This window comes from Borostomias antarcticus (genome assembly GCF_949987555.1).
Source record: "Borostomias antarcticus genome assembly, chromosome: 23".
Classification (NCBI taxonomy): Eukaryota; Metazoa; Chordata; class Actinopteri; order Stomiiformes; family Stomiidae; genus Borostomias; species Borostomias antarcticus.
Genome location: NC_140256.1, coordinates 8719249 through 8744143, shown reverse-complemented (window position 1 = coordinate 8744143; position 24895 = coordinate 8719249). Strand labels below are relative to the sequence as shown.

Sequence of the window (24895 nt, the reverse complement as noted above, 5' to 3'; positions counted from 1 at the left end):
CCTTTATTAATACAAGCCCTAATTCAATCTAGAGCACTCAAGTTCATATTTGCATCCCTCAAGAGCAAAGGCCCAGATTTTCATTTTCCACTGTAGGCAACAGGAGGCATCATGTGTTATATTCCAACAGTTGTAAACCGTGGGCACAAATTCCGTTATGTTACATTAAATCATAGAGAACACAAGTAGTGTTAGGTTTATAAGAAGTAAAACCAAAACTTCAATCAAATCTGTTTAATGTTTGTATTGTCTTTGTACAACCATATTGAGAAGAATACCAAGGTTGCAAACCCCACACAGTTCTCACACAAAGCAAAGTAACCTGGAGGAGGAACATGGCAGATGGTTACACTGGTGTCAGTGATTAATTCATTAAAATAATAGTTTGAAAACATGAATGTCAATAGAACTGGCAAAAGCAATTCTAATTAAAGCAAGCAAACTTAGGATAACCATAGTAAGAATAACTTGCACATGGGGGGGGGGGGGGGGGGGGTTAGAAACTGGGGCTCATGGTGCCACTGATACAAGGGGGAAAAGAAAATCTAAATGTTTAAGGAATATTAAGTAAAGTCCCTTCTCTGTCCAACTCTTCCTTGGTCCATGCATTGCAAACATGGTGTGGGGATGTGTGCGAGCGTGTGGGTGTTCTTTCCAAAGCTGTGGATGTACTTTTATGAGAACAGCGGAGTTTCTCTTGGCGCTGTGGCGGTCTTTTCTGGGTGTATGAGCAACAGAACGGATCGATTAAGCAGGATCAGTCCTGTCCCATCACGTAAGGAGCGTGTCGTCAATTTCTTCGTTGGAGTCGGGAAGGCTGGCTATCTTCTTGAGGGATCGGCGGTAGCATTCCGACAGCAGCTCATTACTAGCAGAGTCCAGGATGGCAGCAATGCTCTGAAAAGCAGAAACAATACAATTACTTACACGTGAGAACTGTACAGGAATGAGACGTGTACATGATTGTACAGCATGTTGTTCATTGTACTACCATTTAACAATAATGTTGTGGGGGGAGGTCAAGAACGTGCCAATGAGCTGAACCAGTTCTTCAATTGCTTTGCCCCCCCCACACACACACAAACCCCTGCAAGCTCAAAGGGTAGCCCAACACCCCCGGCCCAACCCCTACTCCCCACCAGTCCATGCATCACAAAGAGCCAGGTAAAGAGAGAGCTTAGAAAGCTTAAAATCAGCAAGTCTGGCCCAAACAGCATCAGCCCCAGGGTGCCTAAAAAATGTGAAACACATAAAAGGTCAGAGAAAACAAAATGCAAAAAAGGACATTTAAAACAAATTGCCGGAAAAATAAAATACAGGAATAAAAGTTACAGTGCAGTGTATGAATTAATAATTATTTGATTTAATCAAAAGCAGCAGCAAAAAGAAAAGTCTTCAGTCTTGATTTAAAAGTTAAAAGAGTTGCAGCAGACCTGCAGTTTTCTGGAAGTTTGTTCCAGATATGTGGAGCATAAACACTGAACACTGCAGAAAGCAGGCCTGTGCCAGATGACCTGAAAGGTCTGGATGGTTCACAACGTAGCAGCAGATCAGAAATATATTTTGGCCCTAAACTATTCAGTGCTTTATAAACCAACACCAGTATTTTAAAATTCTTTGACAGACAGGAAGCCAGTGTAAAGACCTCAGAACCGGAGTGATGTGATCCACTGAATTAAGGCCATACTGTCAACTTGAAAATTGTGATTCTTAGTCTTGGTGAGGACTCGAGCAGCAGCGTTCCCTCACTCGTGAACAAGACCCCCAGATACTTATGCCGGATTCATAGTCGACGCAAACTACATAAGCGCAAGCTTCGCAAGGCCACACAAGATCTCGTTGCGTCCTTGCGTGTGTCATGCGGATATTTGTCACGACGCAAGCAATAGTGCAATTCCTTGTGTTTCCACAAAACAAAACAGAACGCAAGCTCTCGAGTCATGTTGGAGCTTGCGTTCATAACGTAGCTTGCATTGTTTACGTCGACTATGAATCAGGCCATAAACTCCTTCACTTGGGGTAAGGACTCATTTCCTACTCGGAGTGGACAGGCCACCGGTTTCCTGCTGAGAACCATGGCCTCAGATTTAGAGGTGCTGATTCTCATCCCAGCCGCTTCACACTCAGCTGCGAACCTATCCAGAGAGTGCTGGAGGTCGCAGGCCAATGATGCAATCAGGATCACATCATTGGCAAAAAGCAGTGACGCGATCCCCAGCTCCCCAAACTGCAAACACAGCTCACCAAACTGCAAACACACCTCCCCACGGCTACGCCTCGATATCCTGTCCATGAAAATCACAAACAGGATTGGTGACAAAGCGTAGCCCTGGTGGAGGCCAACCCCCACCAGAAAGGAAATCGACTTACTGCAGAGGACACAGACAACTCTCACACTGGGTGTACAGGGATTGGATGCCCCTAAGTAGGGACCCCCTCACCCCATACCCCCGCATAACCCCCCACAAGACCTACCGGGGGACCTGGTCACAAGCCTTCTCCAAATCCACAAAACACATGAAGACAGGTTGGGCAAACTCCCAAGCCCCCTCCAAGATCCTTGCGAGAGGCCAGGGCAAAATCCGCATTGTTCCTCTTCAATCTGGGGTTCAACTATCGGCCGGACCCTCCTTTCCAGCACCTTAAGAGTACACTTTCCTCCTGCCTCTGTAATTGGCACACACCCTCTGGTCCCCTTTTTTGAATATTGGGACCACCACCCCAGTCTGCCACTCCTTTGGCACTGACCGGGACTTCCACGCAATGTTAAAGAGGCGTGTCAGCCAAGACAGCCCCTCAACACCCAGTGCCTTCAGCATTTCTGGACGGATTTAGCATTTCTCAGTCCCTGGGGCTTTGCCACCGTGGAGTTGTTTGACTACCTCAGTGATCTCCTCCAGGGAAATTGAAGATGACCCCCCCATCATCTTCCGGCTCTGCCTCGATCGTAGAGGGTGGGTTAGTCAGGTTCAGGAGTTCCTCAAAGTGCTCCTTCCAACGCTCAACAACCTCCTCAGTTGAGGTCAGCAGTGTCCCATCCTTGCTATACACAGCTTGGATGGTCCCCTGCTTTCCCTTCCTCAGGTGCCGGATGGTCTTCCAGAAACACCTTGATGCCGACCAGAAGTCCTTCTCCATGGTTTCTCCGAACTCCTCCCACACCCGCTGCTTTGCCTTGGTCACGGCCGAAGCCGCAGCCCTACGGGCCAGTCGATACCCTGCAATTGCTTCTGGAGTCCCCCGGGCTAACATATCTCGGAAGGCCTCCTTCTTCAGTCGGACGGCTTCCCTGACCACTGCTGTCCACCATGGTGTCCTAGGGTTACCGCCCCTTGAGGTACCTATGGCCCTCAGGCCGCAGCTCCCAGCCGCAGCTTCAGCAATGGAGGCTTTGAACACCGACCACTCATGTTCGATGTCCCCAACCTCCACAGAGATGCCTGAGAAGCTCCGCCAGAGGTGGCAGTTGAAATCTCTCCAGACAGGCTCTTCCTCCAGACGTTCGCAGTTCACCCTCACTACACGCTTGGGTTTCCCAGGTCTGTCCAGAAGCTTCTCCCGCCATCGAAACCATCTCACCACCAGATGGTGATCAATGGACAGCTCTGCCCCTCTCTTCGCCCGAGTGTCCAAAACACATGGCCTCAGATCAGATGATACAATAACAAAATCGATCATTGACCTTCGGCCTAAGGTGTTTTGATGCCAGGTGTACTTGTGGGCATCCTTGTGTTCGAACATGGTGTTTGTTATGGACAAACCGTGGCTAGCACAGAAGTCCAACAACAAAACACTACATATTTTGTTGTTTTCCATCATTTGAGGTAGTAGAAGCATGTAAATGTTGAACAGAAGAGGCCCCAGAATAGAGCCTTGGAGAACTCCACAGGTCATTTTTGTCCGCTCAGATTTGTAATTGCCTATAGATACAAAGTAGTCCCTGTCCTTCAAGTAGGATTCAAACCAGTCTAGCACTGTGCAAGAAATTCTAAGCCAGTTTTCCAGTCGGCCACTTCCTGTATGTATGTATATTTGAGTATGTATGTATATTTATGAACGTATGTATGTATATATGAATCTATATATGTTTGAGTATTATTATACTCAGATGAGTATTTTTATACATGTCTACACAGACTATGTATGTATGTATGTATATTTGAGTATGTATGTATGTATTAATGTATGTGTATATATATATATATATATATATATATATATATATATATATGAATCTATATATGTTTGAGTATTATACTCAAATTAGTATTATACATTTGTCTATACAGACTATGTATGTCTGTATCCAATATCTACGCATACTATATTTTTTTTTTTCGCCTCTTCCTGTAATTTCTCTTATAATTTTTCCTTGTAATTACATTTTTATTGATTATGTATATTATCTATCTATTCAACTGTACCTTTACCACTACTATTGTACCTTTTCCACAGGTGAAACCCTAAATTTCCCCCACAGGGGTTATTCAAATATATCTTAAAGTATATCTTATCTCAAAAGTGCTGAACTGTGTGTGTCTCTCTGTTTGAGTGTCTGACCTGCATGGTGTCTTCCCCCTGGCGCAGTCGGAGCAGACTGATGATGGTGTGTTCACTCTGGGCTCTGACGCTGGTGTTCTTGTCCTTGGTGTTATCCAACAAACTTTTAACCAGAGGCTTGATCAGACTGGGCTCCAGGGAGGGAGTGGCCGGGTCCTTGAAAACCCACCACAAGACGCGCTCGGCCACCAGTCTGATGTCACTGGACTGGTTCTGAAGACACTGGGGGGACATGCAGAGAGGAGGGGAGGTTACCGACAGAACCCAGCGGAACACTTATTTGCAGTCTTGACAGAAACCACATAGCCCCAAGTCCATGGACCAAAGAACTGTTTCCAGCCATGAACGTCAATCAAATATAGGTAGAGAGAACATCACCAATTTCTACCTGTTGTGCTGTATTCTAGAAGTAAGAGGTCCTGTACAGACAGCAGCAGAACCTGAGCACCACCCTGCCTCACCTTGACAAACTGTGGGACGATGCGCTGTGACACACCGCCGGGCCCCTCTGTCCTGAGCTGGTGCCTCATGAGGTAGCCCATGGCTCGGATCCCACTGGTGGCGATGGGGATCTGGAGGAAAGAACAGGCTCACATCAGAGGAGGGGAGAGGAGAGGCAGGGACAGCCAAGCATCCGGGAAGCCCAACTTCTCACTGGCACTCATTTCCAAAGTGATTGTAATAGAGAAAACTGGGCATACGGTCATTTCCACGCCAAGTTTGGCATTGATCAATTTGGACGTGAGCAGAGACTGCGACCAAATCTCACATCAAGTCTCAGCTCGTGTGAGCAAGTTTGAGAATTGTAATGAGACTGATTCTGACTGGCATCCAAGCGCAGCCATATACAGTAGGCCTATTCATCACTTCAAAATATGTAGCCTATCCTATGACAAAATATATTTTGTAAAGGCCTCTTCTATGTCATATATCCCTAAGATAAATGGGCATTTTCCAATTATGTGCAATTAACGGGGTTAACAGATTTTTACCATAAGAGTAATTTCACTTTAATTTTGAGCCTACTTAGACTATGCGAAATAAATGTTACACCAGTCAATCAATGTACTGGTGAAATAATTACTAACAAACAAAATGAACAAATGAAAAGCAATGGTTAGGCTTCAGTCACTTATTTAAATAAAAGCTTTGACAGTCATCATATCGGTAATGCCAAGCTCTGTAGAAGACCTATGCACGTCCTATCGTTTAGCCGTGGTGAGAGGGGTGGGCGAGCGAGGTCGGCTATTAACCCACCAGTTTCTATAGGCCTACTGGTTGAAATAGGATATTTTACATTCACACAGGTGTTAGCTCTAATTTGAGATTTTGTTGTTATTATTATTATTATTATTATTATTGTTATAAATCCTCAAATTGACAGCAATGTGCAATGGTTTTAGGATAGGCTACACAATTAAACAAGGAAGCTGCCCACTTCGCACGCTGTCTGATTGTGTTAATGTACATGTGTAAACTACCCCTTAAAATAAAATTGTAAAATGCAAGATGGTATTCCGGGATCCGTGAAGAGTTGGAGAGAGTCGGAGAAACGTCTAGTTTCATATATCATATCTCCATTCCGTAAACTACAAGGGCGAGGCCAGAATATGTAGGTGCATGATATTTAAATGATGATTGTTTTCTTCCGCCACATTTATCAACACCCAATTCGTACGATGGGATTGGCGGCATACGAATGTTTGATCACACGTGAACGCTGTCGTACCACCATTTCTGCACTAAGATCTGTGCTCGGATCTGAACTCCATTGATAAATGAGGGCCATTGTCCGAACACTTGAGTATAGGTCAGGTCAGCGTTGTTGTTTCCCTACCCTGTCTGCAGTGGCGCTGGCAAGTATGGCCTCTGTCACAGTGGAACTGTACTCCTCCGCACAGAGCTGCTCCGGGGCTGACTTGACTGCTATAGCCAACGCCAGACTACGGCCATGACGTACCATCCAGTCCACCCCCGAAATGTCAGCTAGGGGAGAGGGTGAAAAAATAAAAATTTTAAGCTTGTAATGTGTTAATGTGTTGTGTAGAGGGTTGTGTAATGTACATGGGAGTATAACTTTGTGTACAGCATTAAGAGTGTCTATGAATGCTTACACAGGATGTGCTGAAGCAACACACTTCTCAGCTCCTCCTCAGACAGGAAGGCACACAGCTCACCAACACAACCTGCAGATGACATGCGTGTAGCATCCTACACACACACACACACACACACACACACACACACAACTGGCTGAAAAGGAGGCCAAGAATACCTTTGAACAAAACCACATCCTATCCAGACAGCCGGATGTCAAGTACAAAACTCTGCAATCCCGTCTATCAAACTGTCAAACAACTAGCTTAACTTATGTTGCAAAACGTTAGCATGATATTTGTACACCTTTACCCATTACTGACAAAAAAAATCAGAGGATCTATGAAAAATACCCCATTGGGCCTGCACATGCCGAAGGCTACCTGCTCCTACACAGTACATACCTCATCATGTCCCAGCATGCCTAGCAATGTGGTGGTGATGTTCTTGCGAATGGCAGGGTCAACCTTTGACCCTGCGCCCTGGATGACGAACCTTAAGGCTTGCAGCATGGTCTCCCTGAGAGAGACAGAGATAGAGGGAGAGGGCAGACCGCAGAGAACAGACATGGGTCAGGGAAACACAGCAAAACTGGTCTGTAGCGCACAAGAGCTCAATTATAATTTCCCTTTCCCAGAACTGATAAATCTATTTCTGAAATGAAAATCTAAAGTGATGCCACTTCTGCTGTCTATGGATAAGATACAATGAGATAAGATGAACTTTAAAACCCCATGGTGGGGGGGGTGGTGGTGGGATACACAGTAAACACACACACTCAGGCACTGTTATAGAGGTTGATGGCCGCTGGCACAAAGGAGCGCCTGAACCGCTCTGTATTGCACCTGGGTGTAATGAGCCTGTGGCTGAAGGTGCTCCCCATCTGCCACAGCTCGTTATAGAGGGGATGGGAGGGGTTGTCCAGGATGGACTTCAGCTCGTCCCTCATCCTCCTCTCCACCACAGCCTCCAGACTGTCTAGTTGTTGCCCCACAACAGAGCTGGCCTTCCTCACCAGCTTGTTCAGCTTGCTAGACCTGGTGCTGCCTCCCCAGCAAGCTATGGCAAAGGACAGTGTGCTGGCTACCACCGACTGGTAGAATATCCGCAGCAGCCTGATACTCACATCAATGGACCTGAGCCTCAGTGTTGTGTGTGTGTGTGTGTGTGTACCTGACCCCTGAGTCCTCAGCGGTCCGGATAGCAGTGAGCTGCTCGGTGAAGAGGGGGTCCACCTTGCTGTGGATGGACACCAGCTGGCCCAGGGCCTCGGCGGCCCTCAGCCTCACCCCCCGGCTAGAGTCCTGCAGGGCCTTCAGGAAGGTGGTCTGGAGCTGCGGCAGGAAGGGCTTCAGGGCTATGCCCACCTGGAGGAGTCAGGGACAGATGGTGGGTGAGACATACGAGCGGGACCTTCCAGCAGAGAGACGGTAGTCCTGGGCGGACTCTGACCTTGGCCAGCAGCAGGGTGAGTGTCTCGAGCAGAGCGGTCTTCACGGTCCAGGTGAACCGGTCTCCCAGGATACGGATGAGCGGTCCGGTGATGTTGACCACAGACGGCCGCAGAGCCTCAGGGGAGGTGAGTTTGATAACCGCGCCCAAGGCTTTGGCTGCCTCCTCTTTCTGCTCAGGGCTTCCTGTCAGAACGCCCTCCCTCAGCACAGGCAGGATGCAGGTCACGCCCTGAAGAGGAGGAGGAAGGGAGGGGGCGTCAACATCTGTGTGTAATTTGTTACTGTGCAGGTTGGACGAGGGCGTCAGGTCGGGAGCCTCACCTTCTTCGGCAGACAGAACCCAGGCAGGTGCTGACCCCTGACCTCTGCAGCGGCTGATCGGATGTCTCTGTGCAGGTCATCAATCAGAGCCAACTGGCTGCCAGCATCCAATTTCTACACAAACAAACAAACAGTGATTTCAGTGCTACGTCACAGACCTCACATTGATATATGCAGTATAATCAGTGACTACTACCTAGTCTCCCGATGGGACAGTGTGTACCTTGGTGATGGAATTGATGGTGTCCCAGCTCTGGACCAGGACCTCGGGGTTGGAGTCGTTGAACAGGCGGATGAAGCCTGAGAGCAGGATGCGCGTGTGGGCGCTGTAGTCCAGGCGGGTGCGGGCAAAGTAACCGTTCAGTATGGTGACGGCAGCCTGTCTGAGGCCAGGGTCGGCGCCCCGCGTGGCCTCTAACAGGTCCTCTATGATGATGCGCTGGCCCACCTCGTCCTCCACAGACAGAATCACCGTCTGGCAGCTGCACAGCTCCTAGAAAGACGGACAGAGCCAAGTAAGAGTTTGTAATAAAATCCAAGGCAACTCCTCATTCCAAATAACAAGCCTTTAATACAGGGCTAATTCATAGTTGAACAGGGAACCAACATGACTCATGAGGGGACAGAGCCAACTTTACTTGCTGAGGAGGCCCAGGTCCTTTGATGCATGTCGAACATGTTCTACTAGTCTACTGTAGCGAAAGCCATCTTCTATGCGGCTGTGTGCTGGGGCAGCAGCAGCAAGGTAGCGGATGTCAACAGGCTGGACAAATTGATCAGGAGGGTGGGCGTGGGCTCGGTCCTGGGGGTCAGCCTGGACTCAGTGAGAGTGGTGGCGGAGAGACGAATGCTGACCAAATTGCTGCCCACCACGGGCAAAGTCTTCCCCCCCTCGACATGACGCTCTGGTCAGTAGGGCTGTATATCATCTTGGATTTCGCGATACGATACGCATCACGATACACAGGTCACGATTCGATACATATCACGATACAGAGGTCACGATACAATACGATACGATACGTATTGCGATACACACATCATTTACTGAAAGATTTTAAGTGTTCAAGACTGAAAACTGAATGGCTCAAATGCACTATATAGATAACTCAAACTCAATGACTGGACAGAGAGCTAGCTAATAAATATTTTACATTTGATATCCATGCTTTTTAAACTGTCAACATTGTAGTATTTATGGTTTTTCAAAATTATTTATATGTATGCTTTTTTAATTTAATATTGTAGAATATGCTTTTTAAACTGGATTTAAAAATTTAAAAAAAAAAATATATATATATATATATATTTTATTTTTTTTATTTTATTTTACAGCGCCCGGCTGTATCGATACTCCGGGCTGAAAGATCGATACAGTATCGCGAGACTACGTACCGCGATGCATCGTTGTATCGATACAATCCTACAGCCCTACTGGTCAGGCAGAGGAGCACCTCCAGTAGTAGACTGATCCTGCCACGGCGCTCGACAGAGCGCTTCAGGAAGTCCTTCGTACCAGCTGCTATAAGACTACAAAAGACATGCATCCCCTGACTGGCTGGACACTATGGACCTGAGCACCAGAGGGTGCTAAGGCTCCTTGGACAGGACATGTACAAACTCTTGTACACCCTAGACATTTAGCATAATTTAGGCTTTTTGCCAGGCCGCCTTTGTAAATAAGAACTTTCTTAAACGCCTGCCTGGTTAAATAAAAATAAAAATAGGAATTCTAGGATACATACCCAATGTTATATACACATTTTTATTAGCACTCTTGTATATTTGGATTTCTGTATATTTTGCACTGTAAATGTGTATCTGATTTTGTTGTCTGATGCTGCAACAGTGGAATTTCCTACTACTACTCCTCCTACTCCTCCTACTCCTACTACTAGGCAGAGGTAGTTCCATATGGGCTGTGAATTACTGCTTGCTGCTGTTACCTGCTGTCCATCCTCAGTGCCCAGCTTATCCTTGAGGGAGGAGAGCAGGGCAGGCAGGATGACCCCCAGGTGGCGCGTGAGAGCGTCTCCAGCCACCGCCGACAGGAAGGCCAGGACACGCGTGTTCACCGGAGGGGCAGTCAGCTGGGGAGGGACAGAACAGCCCTCAGAATTAACACAGTCACACAAGACCTCAACAGTCAGCATTAACACAGTCACACAGACCTCAACAGTCAACATTAACAGTCACACAGACCTCACCAGTAAGCATTAACGCGCATTGAAGCACATTGTGTTGCCTGTGTATGAAATGCGCAATACAAATAAAGCTTGATTTCATTTGATTAACAGTCACACAGACCTCAACAGTCAGCATTAACAGTCACACAGAACTCAACAGAGCCGGTAAAAGAGGGTGTGCTGTTGTGAGAGCTCACCTTTGGCACCAGGTAGGGCAGCACAGAGCGACTCTTTACGGCCATCACCTGCTTCAGACCATCCAGCGCAAAATCAGCAGTCTCCTCGTCATCCTGCAAGAGCCACCAATCATTACACTCCACTCTCCACGATCCATGTCAATGAGGAACCTGGAATGTGTTGCAGTGCTCCATGTATGGCTAGAGGGTCAAGCAGACAGGAAGTGCGTTTGTGTGCATCTCCCTCACCAGCTGCTTGAGCAGGGCGGGCAGGATGTCGTCTAGAGCCTGGTGGCCAATGGTGGCGTGGAGCTGCTCGAAGGTTTTGGCTGCAGCCTCTCGAACCTCCTCCAGGGGGTCACACAGAGCCTTTCTCACCGTGGGGACCAGGGATTCGGAGAACACCAGCACCTATACACACACGCACGCGCACACACACAGGCTATTTACTTTCATGGTCGCCTCACACTACACAGGCTCCAAGTACAGTAATGACTGATATAATGCACTTATTAAAGGGGTAGTTCAGAATTTTGGACATAAAGCCTCATTTACGACTTACCCATAATGTTGATTGATAGAGAACATTTTCAGCTGATTCCATGCCGTCTCTCGTTCCGGCGTTAGCGGATTGAGGAGTTTAGTTTTTCTGGTGATCTTTACTTGGAGTGTTTATAAGTGAGTTTTCTTTGAATGCTAGCCATTTCGGTTTGATTGCGCTAGCATTAGTATGCTACTAACACCGGAACGTTCCCCACCAATCATCAACATTATGGGTAAGTCGTAAATTAGGCTCTATGCCCAACATTCTGAACTACCCCTTTAAGCTAGTGTTGAGCGACTGACCGCATCCTTGCTGGTTGACTTCATGATCTCGCTGAGGCCGATGCAGACGCCTTGCCTCTCGTCACTCTTCTCAGAGCGCAGGCTCTCCTCCAGGATGGGTATGATCTCTGGCAGGATCTTCTCTCCCAGCTTCCTCACCAGGTCTCCCAGAGTCCGGGCAGCGATCTGAAACCACAGACGCACAGTCAAGTCACAGAGGCTCTGTGTCTGTAGACTAGCGCAGCGCTACGCAGTATGAACATCACAGTGTGCGTCGGCGTCCGCTACCGTTCTCTTGTCGGGGCAGGTGGAGGCCAGGAAGCCCAGCAGCAGGGTGAAGAGGGTGGGGAGGATCTCCCGGAGGGTGCGGGGAGTGTTGGACACCACGATCTTCCACACGTGGAGGGAGGCCTGCCGCACCACCAGCTGGGTGTCTGAGCGACCCATGTAGAGGCCAGAGAGCACGCGGTTCCGCCGCTCCGGCCCCAGCGCCCCGATGATGGCCTGGGGGACGAGAACAAGGCATCAACACCACATCCAGTCAGGTCGGTACTTTCTGGGTCTTATGTTACGATTGCGTAATAACTACCTGCAGCGTTCATACAACAGCAGAATACCTTATTGGACTGTGCCGTGCCAAAGTTGTCGTCCTCAGAGGCGGTCTCTGTCGTCATCTTGCCTGTCACTCCAGAGATGTGGAAGAGCAGGTCACCAAGTAGCTGCACTGAGCTGAACCTGTGGATCGAGGAGGACATGGAGGCTTAGTGACATGACTCTCATAGACCAGACCAGCGTTCACCTGTGTCCGTGTGTGTGTGTGAGTGTGTGTGTGTCTGGCCTGACCTGATCCTCCAGAGGTCATCAAACAGGCCCTGCTCCAGCTCTGGCAGCAGCAGAGCGATGGCCGTCTCAGCGTACATGCTGATGATGCGCTGGCCAGCGCGCAGCGCCGTGTCCCTCACGTACTCGTTCTCATCAGCCAGAGCCTGGTGCACAGGGGAGGGAGGGAGGTGGGTGGGTGAGAGTTATTGACGACCAGAGGGAGAGGGTAGATTCGAGGAATAGCGATTGAGGGAGGGGAGGTTCATACCTTGAGGATGCAGGGGATGATGGGACCAACGTAGGGGGTGAACCTGTCTCCAAAGGTGAGGGGCAGGTAGATAAACATCATGATGTAACCGTCACGGACGTGAGAAGCAATGTCCACCTTGCTGGCCGTCTGCACTACATCCGGCATCAGCTTGTCCAGCTTCTCCACCCCCAGACCAGCCATCACCTCAGCCAGACCTGGGGAGCAGGAGGTGAGGGGTAGGTATTAGTCATGTCATAGTAGATTGTAACTGCGCTTCTGGTTTCAACGTCAGAGCGTTCTGAAATCAGTTGATTTCAGTTAACGGTCAGATCACTCGGACAAACCGTCTTTTCAGTCAGGGCACCCAGTGCATGGTCTGAGTGGGGACACTCGGAGCGCTCTGAATTTCCGACGACCAGAGAGCACTCCGGGTGTCCCCGCATTTATGAACGCACCCATAGGATCACAGGAGTCAGTGGAGATTAGGGATGGTGAAGAAAATTGATTCATGTGAGAATCGCAATTCTATTTTTGACGATTATTGATTGATTCACAAATCCAAAAAAAACGTGTTTATTTTTATTTAAAAAATGTTGATGAAAAAAATAATTTAGACTTACTTTTGGATTTTATCCTGTTTTCACAATCATTTTGTGCTTGGGATGTATTTCTGTGTTACAGGGGACCCCTGTATTTAATGGGTTACTGTATTTAATGGGTTACTGCAGTCAAATGGTAGATATACTGTATAATCGCAAATTCTATCATAATCGAAAAATCGACGATCTCAATCGATTTGAAAAATCAAATCGTGACCACAAGAATCGAAATAAAATCGTGAGATCACTACTGATTCCCCCACCCCTAGTGGAGATGGACCTGCCATGGGATCAAGTTCACCAGGAGGTGAAGGGTGGGGGTTGTTTGATGGAGAGACATGTCTGTCCGGGAGAGACGCCTTACCTTGGGCAGCTCCAGAGCGGTCCACGGAGCTCTGCTCAGAGGCCAGGGTCTCCATGAGCCAGGGCAGCAGGTCATCGAAGCACGTCTCGCCCATGCCCTTCACCATGGCTCCCAGAGCCTTGGCTGACACGGTACGCACCTGAGACAGAAGGGGAGTGGGGGGAAGGGGAGTTAGAGTAATGTTGTTGTTGTAATGTTGTTGTAATGTTGCTGTGGAGCAGAGTTAGGGAGGATACACACCTCAGGCACAGGGTCCAGTAGAGAGGCCTTTAGACCAGGAATGACACTGGGCAGGTATGGAGACAGGTCCTGTAACACAAGGACACAAACACAGGGTCACCATGAGAAACGAATGCACTGAAACGTCATAGAGCATGTGAACAAAACCATGCCAAGTACAGAAAATAATAATGCATAGTATGAGAGCTTCTGCGTACCTTCTGGTCAGTCAGAGAGTACATGTTGCCAATAATCTGGGCGGCCATCTTGCGTGTGTCGGTGGAGCGATCCTGGAAGGCCCTCTGAACGATGGGCATGATGAGGGCCAGAGAAGGGGCGTCGATGAAGTGGACAAACTTGGTGTCCAGCAGCGTCTGCAGGCAGTTCTGAGTCTTACGGGACGGATCGGTCAGCGCGTCCAGCAGAATGGGGGTTATGGCTTAAGAGAGCAAAACAAACCCATTTAATATCATGAACACAACTCAGCGACTATTAACGCACTTGGGTGAAAAAAGGTTGACCGTTGCACGATACTCTGACCAAATGTTTTACAAAAGATGGACTTACCCAGGATCTCAGGGTTGCGGATGACGGAGCCAATCTGCCGCAGGGCCTGCTGGCCAGCCTTCTGGACCTTGACATGGGAGTCGGTCAGCACCTCCGTCAGCTTGGGTACGATGCTGGGCAGACAGGACGACAGCTGCTTGGGGGCACAGAAGGCCATGGCACCCAGCAGCTCCACAGAGCCTGGCGGAGGAGAGAGAAACGGCAGATGGATGAGGACGACAGCTGTTGATAAAGGATAAGCTGGTCAAATGAAGCTGAAAGAGGTGAATTGAGGGGGCGGACCCTAACCTGCTTTGGTCCTCCAGGACTCTTCCTCCAAGGCCACCAGGAGGGAGGGCAGCACCAGCTTCACCCCGTGGGCACTCAGGTTCCTCATCACCGCCTTGGCACAGTCGTCTGCCGCCTGAGGCAAGCCACAACGGTAGGGGGTTACACACCAGAGAATGGGGGTGAGTCGAGAGAGAAGGATGGGGCGGACAGAGGGATAAGACAGGGATAAGAAAGAGCGAGAGAAAGGTGGTAGGAAGGTACGCAATGTCCGGTCACCTCTCTGACATACGGGTTCCCGTCCCCGAAGCAGAGCAGGAGGTGAGGCAGCACGTGGACCACGTAGGGCTCAAACAGCTTCCCCAACATGTTGCACAGCATCTCAAAGGCAAACAGGGCGCCTGAGAAGAGAGGGAGAGAGAGATTGAGAGAGAAGAAACACTGCCGAAATACCATAAACAAAGACGGCGCTGAATACACAACACCACAGAACCAGTCTGGCCAGGCTTCCCTCACCCTCTCTCCGTCGGAAGTTCTTCTTGTCCTGGATGGCGTCGGTCAACGTGGACATGATGTCCTGCTGTTTGAGGGCCAGGATGCCCAGGCCTTTGACCAGGCCGGCCAGCCCGTAGGCGGCTCCCTTCCTCTCGGCGTACTTGTCGCTCTCCAGCAGCAGCTGCAGCAGGTTCCGTACGATGCCCGCCGCGTCCTCCTTGATGGCGGGGACCAGCGGGGGCAGGCAGCCGGCCACAGACTCCTGGACCTGGGGAAGACAGGCCGGGGCAAATGTCAACGCGTGTAGCTTGATGCCTCACAGATAAAGGAAAGATGAAGATAAAAAAATCTAGATTCATTCATTCATTCATTCAGTCCAGCTGATTAGCGATGATAGCAGGTTTCATGGAAGAACTGAGAACAAAGACTTTTACCTGTTGTGATGGCGTGGACAGCGCCGTGATGAGCTTGGCCACGATGGGTTTGACCTTGGGGTCACTCTTATCCAGATGTTTGGCCAGGGAGCCCATGAGGATGACCACGCTCTGGCGTACCGAGTCGTAGGTGGCGTCCTGGGGGGCGTTCTTCAGAAACTCCTCAAACACAGGGAGCAGGGAGCTCACACTGTCCTGGTGGAGACCACAGCATGACAGAGCAGAGGCCCGTCAACAACAGGACTCATCAGTATTAGCCTGCCGACTTGACGGAGGGGACGAGCGAGGGGCGTGTCTGTCCTACCTTCCCGTGCGTGTTGAGGCCGGACAGAGCAGCGTCCAGCATACAGCGCCGCACCTCTGGGTGACGGTCATTCAGAGCATCGGGGACGAAGAACAGGAAGAGAGGGGTGACCTGGGACTCATCCAGGTACTGGGACAGCTTGTTCAGAGCCAGGGCGATGCCACACCTGCAGAGAGAGAGAGGGAGAGATAGAGAAAGAGAGGGAGAGCGACCCTTAAGCATTTCATCCAATGGTTTATCCAATGGCAAGCGTCCCAGGCTCATTAAAACACATTTGTGAAGAGGTTCCCTTACCTGGCCTCCCATTGGTCAGGCGGTGCTTCGGAGATGACTCTTCCTAGGGCATCCAGGACAGGCGGGGGCCTCTGTACACAACAACCAGATCCATGTTAACAGTGCCTCACTCTACAACACCAGCCAACCCACCCCTCAACTCCCAGAAGCCCAGTTCCAGACGTCCGGTCCTGAGACTCACATAGAGTTTCTGATGGTAAAGCTCGGTGAGCTGGCCCAGGACCGCGGGGGACTGGCCGCGGTACTCGGACACGGCGCCGGACAGAGCCTCGGCCCCGGCAGAACGCACAGCCTCCTCGTGGTGGGTGACGTCCCCGATGAGCAGCAAGCAGATCTCAGGGACCAGCTCCAGGCACAGGGCATCCCACAGCCTGGGGGGGGGGGAGATGGGAGAGACGGGCTCAGAGCCACAGCATGGGGCTGCAGTCTTACTCCGGAGAGGATGTAAGACATGTACATACAACAGTCCCAGTATGAAGAGGTACCAGTGTACCGGGCAATGATATGAACTGCTTACTTGTCCGCCAGGGCTCTGCCCTCCTCCTCCACGTCGAACTTGGCCACCCAGAGCCTGCGCAGCACCCTCAGACCACTGGCGTCAGAGCTGTCTGTGGGCAGGGCCATCTCCATCTCCAACAGGCCCTGAGCAGCAAGAGATGGGACGTTAGCGCGCGCACACACACGGCCCACACACACGCGCGCGGCGCACACACGCGCGGCCCACACACGCGCGGCCCACACACGCGCGGCCCACACACGCGCGGCCCACACACGCGCGGCCCACACACGCGCGGCCCACACACGCGCGGCCCACACACACGCGGCCCACTGCTCGCTCAAACTGCCACCCTTGCAAACACCCGCCCGACCCGCGCTTACCCTGAGAGCGGCGTCTCGTACGGAGAAGCAGGGCGAGAGCAGCGCCTCCAGCAGGACGTCTATCTCAGCCTGCTCGGCCAGAGCGCATCCCTTCCCCCCGCCCGCGCTGCGACACAGCGCCGTCAGGCACTGGGACGCCAGCACCTGGAACACAAACACGCGGTCATGACATGCACTACCTCAGGGTGTGCGTGTGTGTGTGCGCGTGTGTGTGTGTGTGTACCTGTAGTCTGGGGGCTGCGGTAGAGATGATCCGTGTGAGCAGCAGCAGCATGTTGACGCGTGGCAGCAGCTCCGGGCCGTTCTGAGAGACGACACAGGGATGAGTTCTCACCTCGTCCAGTAACAGACACCCACACCCCCCCCCGTAGACGCAGGCTCATCCTTACCTCGTCGATGAGCACCTCCATAGTGTTGGTCTCGGCGCGGAGCGGAGCGTGCTCGTTGATGACCTGCAAGGCACGGACCAGCATGCTCTCCGACTCCTCGGCGTTGCCCGGGGACTCCCTGAGCACGATGTTGAGCAGAGGGAAGCAGAAGGAGAAGGCTGGGGCGGACAGGGGCGCTATGTCTGAAACAACAGCAGGACAGTGTTAGGCCAGCGGCAATACCCTTAGCTGGGAGTGAGCGGTCTTCATTATGCCTTTGAGTGAATCAGTGTGTGTGTGTGTGTGTGTGTGTGTGTGTATGCTCCTCACCAGTCTTGCCCTCCCTGTGAGGGACAGTGTGATTGTGCAGCAGCAGGACAGTGCGCTGGGTGGCTGTGTCCAGGTCCTCCTGTCCCCAGGCCTCGTCCAGGTCACACTCTGGTTTGACCAGGCGCAGGGTCACCTGGCCCACCAGCACGGCTGCCCGCCACAAGGAGACAAGAACAGAGGACACAGGTTGGAACCGTGTCATTTCAGAGGGGCCTTTTTTATATGATCGCTACCTTTTACGAGTCCAAGACAAATAGATGGGTTAGGAACAGCAATGGCTGCCGTCGGCCCGTGTACCTAGGTAGCGCAGCTCCCCGGGCATGAGGCACACCCCAATGTCCAGGAAGACCTGTTGCACTCGTGGGGCGGCCAGGGGAGACTGCAGGAGGGGCAACAGGACCTGCAGGACATCGGGGAGCTGCCAGGAGATCTGGGCCGGCCTCTGGATCAGCGTCGCCTCCAGGAGACCCACAGCACACTGCAGCTCCATATCCAACTGGGGGACAACAGACAGAGAACAGTCAACTGGAGAGGAACAAGAGTTGTGCCGTGAAAATCAGGTGACGGTATAAATGGGCGTGGCCGTACCCCTTGAAGTCTCTTGCGTATGCCGGCCTCTTTCTCCAACTGGTTTTGCATGACCTCCTTTTGCTTGCTGGTGAGCTGCACCTCATCTTTGATCCCTTTCTTCTTTTTGATCTCCTGAAACGTATAAAAACACACAACAATTAACCCTGCTTGACATAATAGCCCTTGACATAATAGACCGGGCGTTTTGGGTGGTTGCCCCAAGACTTTGTAACTTTGTGACTAACTTTGGAACAATAAATATTTTCAAGGGGCACCTGAAAACCTCCGTTCAGGCAGGCGTTTGAGCCCTGCTGATGTCATATCTGTAGGTCCTGCTATGTCTTTGTTTTATTGTATTAATAGGGACCACTTTTTTGTTTTACTGTGATGTATGTTATTTATTTTACTATGCACTTTTTGTTACCTGCACCTTATGTGAAGCACTCTGTGCATTCGTGCTGAGAGGGGTGCTATACAAATAAACTTTGACTTACTTACTTACTTCTAACCAAACACTAATGATTCAGTAATAAGGTTTGGGTAGTGGATATACTGGTATGCGTGTACCTCCTGCAGCTCCAGCTCGATGATCTGCTCTTTGAAGGAGTAGGCCTTGTTTTCCCTCTTCAGGTTGCCTTTCTTGGAGCTCTCCTGCTGAGCACTGCACCAGGAGAAAGAGAAGTGTTAAACATGGCCAGGCGCGGTGGTGATAAAGGAGTGTGTGTCAGGAGGGGGGGGGGGGTCCTACCTCTGGATGATGCTCTTGTCGTAGAGCTCTCCCTCGGGGGTGTGCATGATGGCGTACTCCTCCCTGGTCACCTGGCGCAGCGCGGGACTGGACAGCCACTCCATCACGTGACCCAACACCCGTGGTAACAGCTTGGTAGGGGAGAGGACAGCTAAGGCACCCACTGCGTTCCTCACAGCCTGAAAGAGCAAAGGACCAGCAGCTGTCATACAACCCGACGGCAGGAAGAGAATGGACATTAAGATTGTCTGCGGGAAGAAATGAACGCTAAGCTTTTGATATGCAGTAAAAATGTGAAACAGGACTGCGTGTGTGTGCGATAGTGATATTTCATTGGTGCCGATATGTAACCTGATTGTCGGCGTTGGCCTCCAGTAGGCGTGGCACGATGCTCTCCAGGTTCTGGTCGATGAACTCGGTAGCCTTGATGTTCATGGTGGATAGCAGGTGTGGCCATAGGCCGGTTCGAGCTGCCACTGCTCACAAGGAGAGGACCGAGGAAGAGTGAGAGAGGATGGAGACATAAGATAACATTCAGTCAGCAACACAATGAAACATCACAGGCGAAGGATGGCTGACATTCAGCGAACACCCGGAGTCGGCTGTGTGTGCGTCAGCTGATGTACCTATGGAGGGATGGTGTGAGACGATGAGGATCTCCATGGCCATTTTTTCGGCCTCGGCAGGGTCGTTCCATTGGCCTGCCACGGAGCACAACACACACAGCGCCTCCAGCAGGACACGAGGGGGACTGTAGGTACGGCCCAGGTCAGTCAACTCCCCCGCCTCTGTCTGAAGCATCTCCGCTGGTAACACCTGACGACACAGTCAACAAAGAGCATAATGTACATGCAGAAAGCAAAGAAACCCGCCAAACCTTAGTCAATGACTTTTTTCCGACTAGTGCTACAAAAATGTGTATTTCATATGTGATGGTCTTCATCAGCCATTCCTACTTTGTGTTTGTTGATGACCACGCGGAGTTCTCCCAGAAGGCCATGGGCCAGGCTGGAGCCGCCGAAAGAGGACAGCAGCTTCCTCACGGTCTGCTGCGCCCGCTTCCTAACGCGCCAGCTCCGGGACAAGAGCACGGCCACCATGGCCCGGTGGTACATCCTGACAGGACGACAGGTGATGGGCAAACTGTCAGTGTAGTTAGGAGGGGGAGGGGGGGGCAGGCTGAGACCCCTGAGACATACCGACTGAAATACTATATTCAAGAAGTTGAGAGAGGACACACACTCACTGGGATTTGCTGTTGCCGAGCCTGTGGGAGTGGTCCAGGAAGAGCCTCTCGCACAGCTGCAGCACTGTGCACAGGGCTACGGAAGCGACAAAACAGATCTTTAGCTCGATAAATGTCTCGACATGTCTGGTCGGTCTGCAGCGTCAATCTTCTAGCTAATTCTTTTTTTAGTGTCAACTGCTGCCTCACCTTCCTCACTGGCCTGAGAGAGGTACTTCTCTGTGGTGAATAGCGGTTTCTTCTCATCTAGGATCAGGTTCCAGAACCCTGACAACTTGGCCTCTGCATCAAAGAAAAACACAGAGGGTCAACACAATCCCTGTCCATAAATAACTCCTGACCATAGCCCTTAAGTCTCCATAATGCATGAGTGCCTCACCCGACTGTGTCTCAAGCAGGTCCAGTCGACTCAGGAGGACAGCCGCCACCACACCCTCTGAGAGCAAAGCATACTGGGAGTTCTGGGCCGCAGCCTTCTCCACTGTCTGGAGGAGGAGGGGCACGAGATCAGACGCCTGTCCCAGAGTGTCGCCTGGAAGAAGAGAGAGACACGGTGACTCGAGAGTTCCTTTATGGCTTGATTTAACGCAGGCTGCCAACCCCGAAGAGAGACACAAACTGTCTGTGACAGACACCCAGTGCCCGTGGCTGACTGACCTTTAAAAGCCCCCAGCATGGCCTGCAGGTACGCGTGGCGGACAGCAGAGGTGGAGATCTTGAGGGTGAAGGCCTTCTTCAGCCAGTCCAGCAGAGGCGTGGGAATCTCCACGGTGAGACGCCCGCTCCACTGGGACAGCACAGACACCGCGTGCACCAGGGTGCCCTCGTGGACTGGCACAGAGAAAAACACGACATGTCACGGTCTCTCGGAGAGAACAGATGGAGGGGAACGGGAGGGAGGAAGAGAGAGTACTGACCTTCTTGTTGCAGGTAGGGGATGAAAAGCACGGTGACTGAGGAGCTGAGAGTCTGGCTGGAGGTTCCGGACACTGCATGGTGGCTGCAGCTGCCAATACCTGAACACAACCGTGAACACTACTCAGACGAGCAAGACAAGGTGACCTCCATCTGCCTGGAGCACTGCGTATAGCCCAATAGATTTGAGGGTACGGTGCCTGGGATCACTTTACCTGACAGGACACTCATCTTCTGGGCAATCACCGTGAGCTTCCCCTCTGATCCTGCAGTAACAGAGTTCATAATTGTAGTGGTACAGAGAGAAGTCTAATTCGCATGACAATATGTTCCTACAATGGAGACGGTTGTCTGGAGCAGTCCAGACAAAGATGAGGCCATCCTGACCTCCCAGGATGTTGAAGAGGTGTTTGACTACGTCCTCCACAGCGCTAGGGTCACTGCACTGCTGGGCGAGGTTCTGCATGGCCTGGACTGCCTGCTCCATCAGCTCGGGGTTGTTGGCCTTTAGCTGGCCTGTAACACAAGGATTACTGATTACCCTGATTACACACACACACAAACACAGGGTATTTAGGCGGCTGCACCGCTTAAAAATAGCTAGAGTTTGGACATCTGTAATGGTTTGACTTACTTGCAATGCCTTTCCCGATATCCATGGCATATTGACTAAGGTCAAGAGTCACTGAGGACAATAGGCAGGAAATGGCTGTGGGAGACAGGAAAGGACATTTTCAGCATACAGCTTCAACATGTCGGTAAATGTTATCAGTTCCCTGTACCACTCACTCTGTATGGCGTTCTCTGGGCTGCGGAGCATGGCCTTCTGCAGAGCGGGCAGCAGCAGCTCTTTGAACTCAGAGTGGGACACATGGCGCAACAATGAACCACACTTATCCTGCAGGGGATACAGTAACACATCAAGAATAAGGTTAAGAAACACCCAACATGCATGCACACATAACCTTCTTCCTCTTCTTCAAATGTATATATCAGCTGCTTCTAAAAGTCCAGGTCCACTCACCAGTATGTGTTGGTGTGGCCTGCTCTTGCTCATAAGGACTGATTTCATATACATGTCTAGCAGGGCACTCTGAAAACAGAAAATAAATGCGGTTATAGATCATCTAATAACACCACACTTTATTATTATTAATAATAATGATAATGATAATAATAATAATAATAATAATAATAATAATAATAAGGCTAACTACTGTCAGATAGACCTTGTGTTTCTCTACTGTAGCCATGTCCTTCTGGGCCGTGCAGTGGTCCAGACACACCCCAAGTAGAACCAGTGAGCTGGGGTTCTGATCTAGACTTAACAGGGTGCTGATATAGTGGTCAGCAAGTCCAGGATTCTGGTGCGAAGAGCAGAAAATGTGTGAACATAAAAGAATCATGGAAATATCACGTATATGTAGCATGTCGCATGTATAAAAGGCATTTCATCAATGTCCACACACACTCCATCAACCCCCTCCCTTGCCTGTCTGTCTAAACCAGTGGCCCCATTCTCACCTCCTTCCAGAGGTGGCTCATATTCTTCAGGGTCGACTCCAGAGCTGTGGCTTGGGCCCCGCCCACCACCTCAGCCAACAGAAGACTCTGAACCTCCACCTAGCAGGAACACAGAATCAAAACAACAAACACACAACCATTATTCATTTGTCAGACAAAACACATCTATCAACAATAGTGGGGAGAACCAAGTTGGAAACTAGAGAGCATCTCAAACACTGTCAGAATCCCCCTCACACACCATTTTGTTCCAAACGGGTCCCTCTCTTCTCTCTGGAGCTGAGAACACAGAGCGCACCAGCAGGCAGGTCCAGGTCAGCCCAGTGAAGGCCGCAGAGCCTGTGCACTTACTGACAATGTACAGACACAGCATTAGTTGGACAGAGAGAAGAAGCTAAATAAGTCTATTATTCTTTAAGAGCCCAAGTGTACAATTCATTAAACAGACGAGGATAAATCCAGGCACTCCAAAAAGTGAAAAACAAGGGAAAAGGATATATTAAAAAGCCTTTATTGAATCATGGCTGCTCAGATTTTTTTTTTTTTTTTAAAGACAACATGTTTCGGTCAACACAGGACCTTCTTCAGGGCTAATAGGCAAGGACAAGTCATTACAAATACAATTCATTAACTTAATTTCAGCCACTTACAATATTCAGGAGTAATGTATACTTCCCAAAAGCCTACCTGGGCACTCCATTCTTGTTGATGACTCCGCTGTTGAGGAGGCACTGGAGGAGACTGGTTACTACGATGTCAGGCTGAGACTCGGCCAGAATGCCAATGACAGAGAGCAGGGCCCGACGAGATGCAGCGTCCCTGTAGAGTACTTATAATGTAAGTATTCACTACCCAAAAGTGTCATTATGATCCTAAGCAGCAAGCAAGCACTTCTGATGAATGCAAAGGAGAAGTACAGGTGATGGTGAATTCGCCTCATCAGAGATAAATTGTTAATATGGATTCCCTATTTAAGTCAGAAGATCCTAAATTGGACAACTGTTACAATATCGCATGCAGACAGAACCAGTCACAGATGACACCTACCTGTATCTGTGTGGTGTGAGACAGAAGAGCTTGCATAATCCTTTGATTGCAGGTTCTGGTAATTCTGAGAAGAGAGATTTGGAATAAGGCACAGTCATACTGTAGTGTTCTGAATAGATAATGAAACCAACTAGAATAAAGTAACTCTGCTCACCTTTGCCATGTATGCATTGTTCCAACTCTCCAAGTACCTCTTTGCGTTCCCTTACACTGGATGTGGTCACTTTCACAGCAAATTTCTTGAGTGTGTCTGAAACCTGGCCAACACATTAATCCAAATTACAACCCCTGCCTGACCATATGCCTTAAGTTTGTGGAGTAATTTATCATGCATCAAGAAGCACATTATAGCCACTGGAAATTCAGAAAATCAACGTCAACCCTTTATCTCCATTATGATTTAAAATTATTACAAAGATGCGTCCTCGCGATTGTGTGAAACCACAATCGGTGATTCCCAACTAAAACGTCAGACTGGCCCACCCTTTAACTGGCTAACTAAAACTACAAGTCGAGTTGTGCCAATAGTTAGCCAAGTAGCTAGCCAACTGGATGTGTTGATTATTAAATTGACATGAAACATTTTAAACGGACTTGAACTTAGTTGGTTTGCTAGGTAGATAGCTGGCGAGCTTTAGCCATGTCATCTGAATTCTAAGATATCGTTATGCTACCCAGCTAGCTACATAGTCGCTTGCCAACGTTATCTACTCTCGTCGATGATGGCTACGTAGCTCTGAGCTTGCTAGCTAGGCTAGCTACTAAGCTAACTGGCTAGCCAGTGGTGGTTGACTACTTGTGAGAAAGTCTAATTCCCGCATTTCTAAAGTAAAAAATACAGAACTAGTCATAGTTTTTATTTCTGCCCTCATGTCATTACACTACTGTCGACAGTGCTTGATTGCGAAAATCTGAAAGAATAATGAACACCATTTTAAACATCAGCGACACAAACCTGCGTGTCCGCTGCCATCTTGCCGGTCTCCATCCAGCTAGGAAGAACTTGTTGATTTCACATCCGGGTCATGACACTG

At 49.9% G+C, this 24895-nt stretch overlaps 1 protein-coding gene across 1 annotated transcript; it reads right to left on the bottom strand.

Moving 5' to 3' along the window:
- Nucleotides 1-245: 245 nt before the first annotated feature.
- Nucleotides 246-24841, bottom strand: gcn1 (GCN1 activator of EIF2AK4). The gene is made up of 58 exons (XM_084457236.1): nt 24817-24841; nt 24016-24118; nt 23862-23925; nt 23502-23633; nt 23056-23164; nt 22815-22913; nt 22520-22654; nt 22315-22383; nt 22080-22188; nt 21925-21999; nt 21678-21806; nt 21506-21556; nt 21293-21391; nt 21033-21206; nt 20755-20907; nt 20565-20657; nt 20376-20451; nt 20086-20245; nt 19756-19945; nt 19481-19605; nt 19130-19308; nt 18949-19042; nt 18400-18513; nt 18109-18307; nt 17812-17961; nt 17503-17684; nt 17337-17417; nt 17114-17257; nt 16752-16876; nt 16416-16605; nt 16235-16305; nt 15941-16106; nt 15637-15831; nt 15224-15470; nt 14987-15108; nt 14729-14843; nt 14441-14620; nt 14092-14312; nt 13895-13963; nt 13655-13793; nt 12710-12906; nt 12463-12605; nt 12237-12354; nt 11908-12123; nt 11641-11805; nt 11044-11205; nt 10816-10908; nt 10379-10522; nt 8656-8925; nt 8433-8546; nt 8110-8340; nt 7831-8024; nt 7062-7176; nt 6675-6771; nt 6398-6546; nt 5022-5132; nt 4561-4782; nt 246-897 (listed from the first exon to the last, which is right to left on the bottom strand). The coding sequence occupies exons 1-58, from the start codon at nt 24832-24834 to the stop codon at nt 772-774; spliced, it is 8013 nt and encodes a 2670-aa protein (XP_084313362.1). The 5' UTR covers nt 24835-24841; the 3' UTR covers nt 246-771.
- Nucleotides 24842-24895: the final 54 nt, after the last annotated feature.

What these genes read in the sequence shown, in the direction of transcription:
- gcn1 (XM_084457236.1), bottom strand. An exon ending in GCACTGAGGATGGACAGCAG is followed by an intron (nt 8,926 to 10,378) that starts GTAACAGCAGCA and finishes CCGTCTTTCTAG; the next exon opens with GAGCTGTGCAGCTGCCAGAC. An exon ending in CCAGCGCCACTGCAGACAGG is followed by an intron (nt 5,133 to 6,397) that starts GTAGGGAAACAA and finishes TCTTTCCTCCAG; the next exon opens with ATCCCCATCGCCACCAGTGG.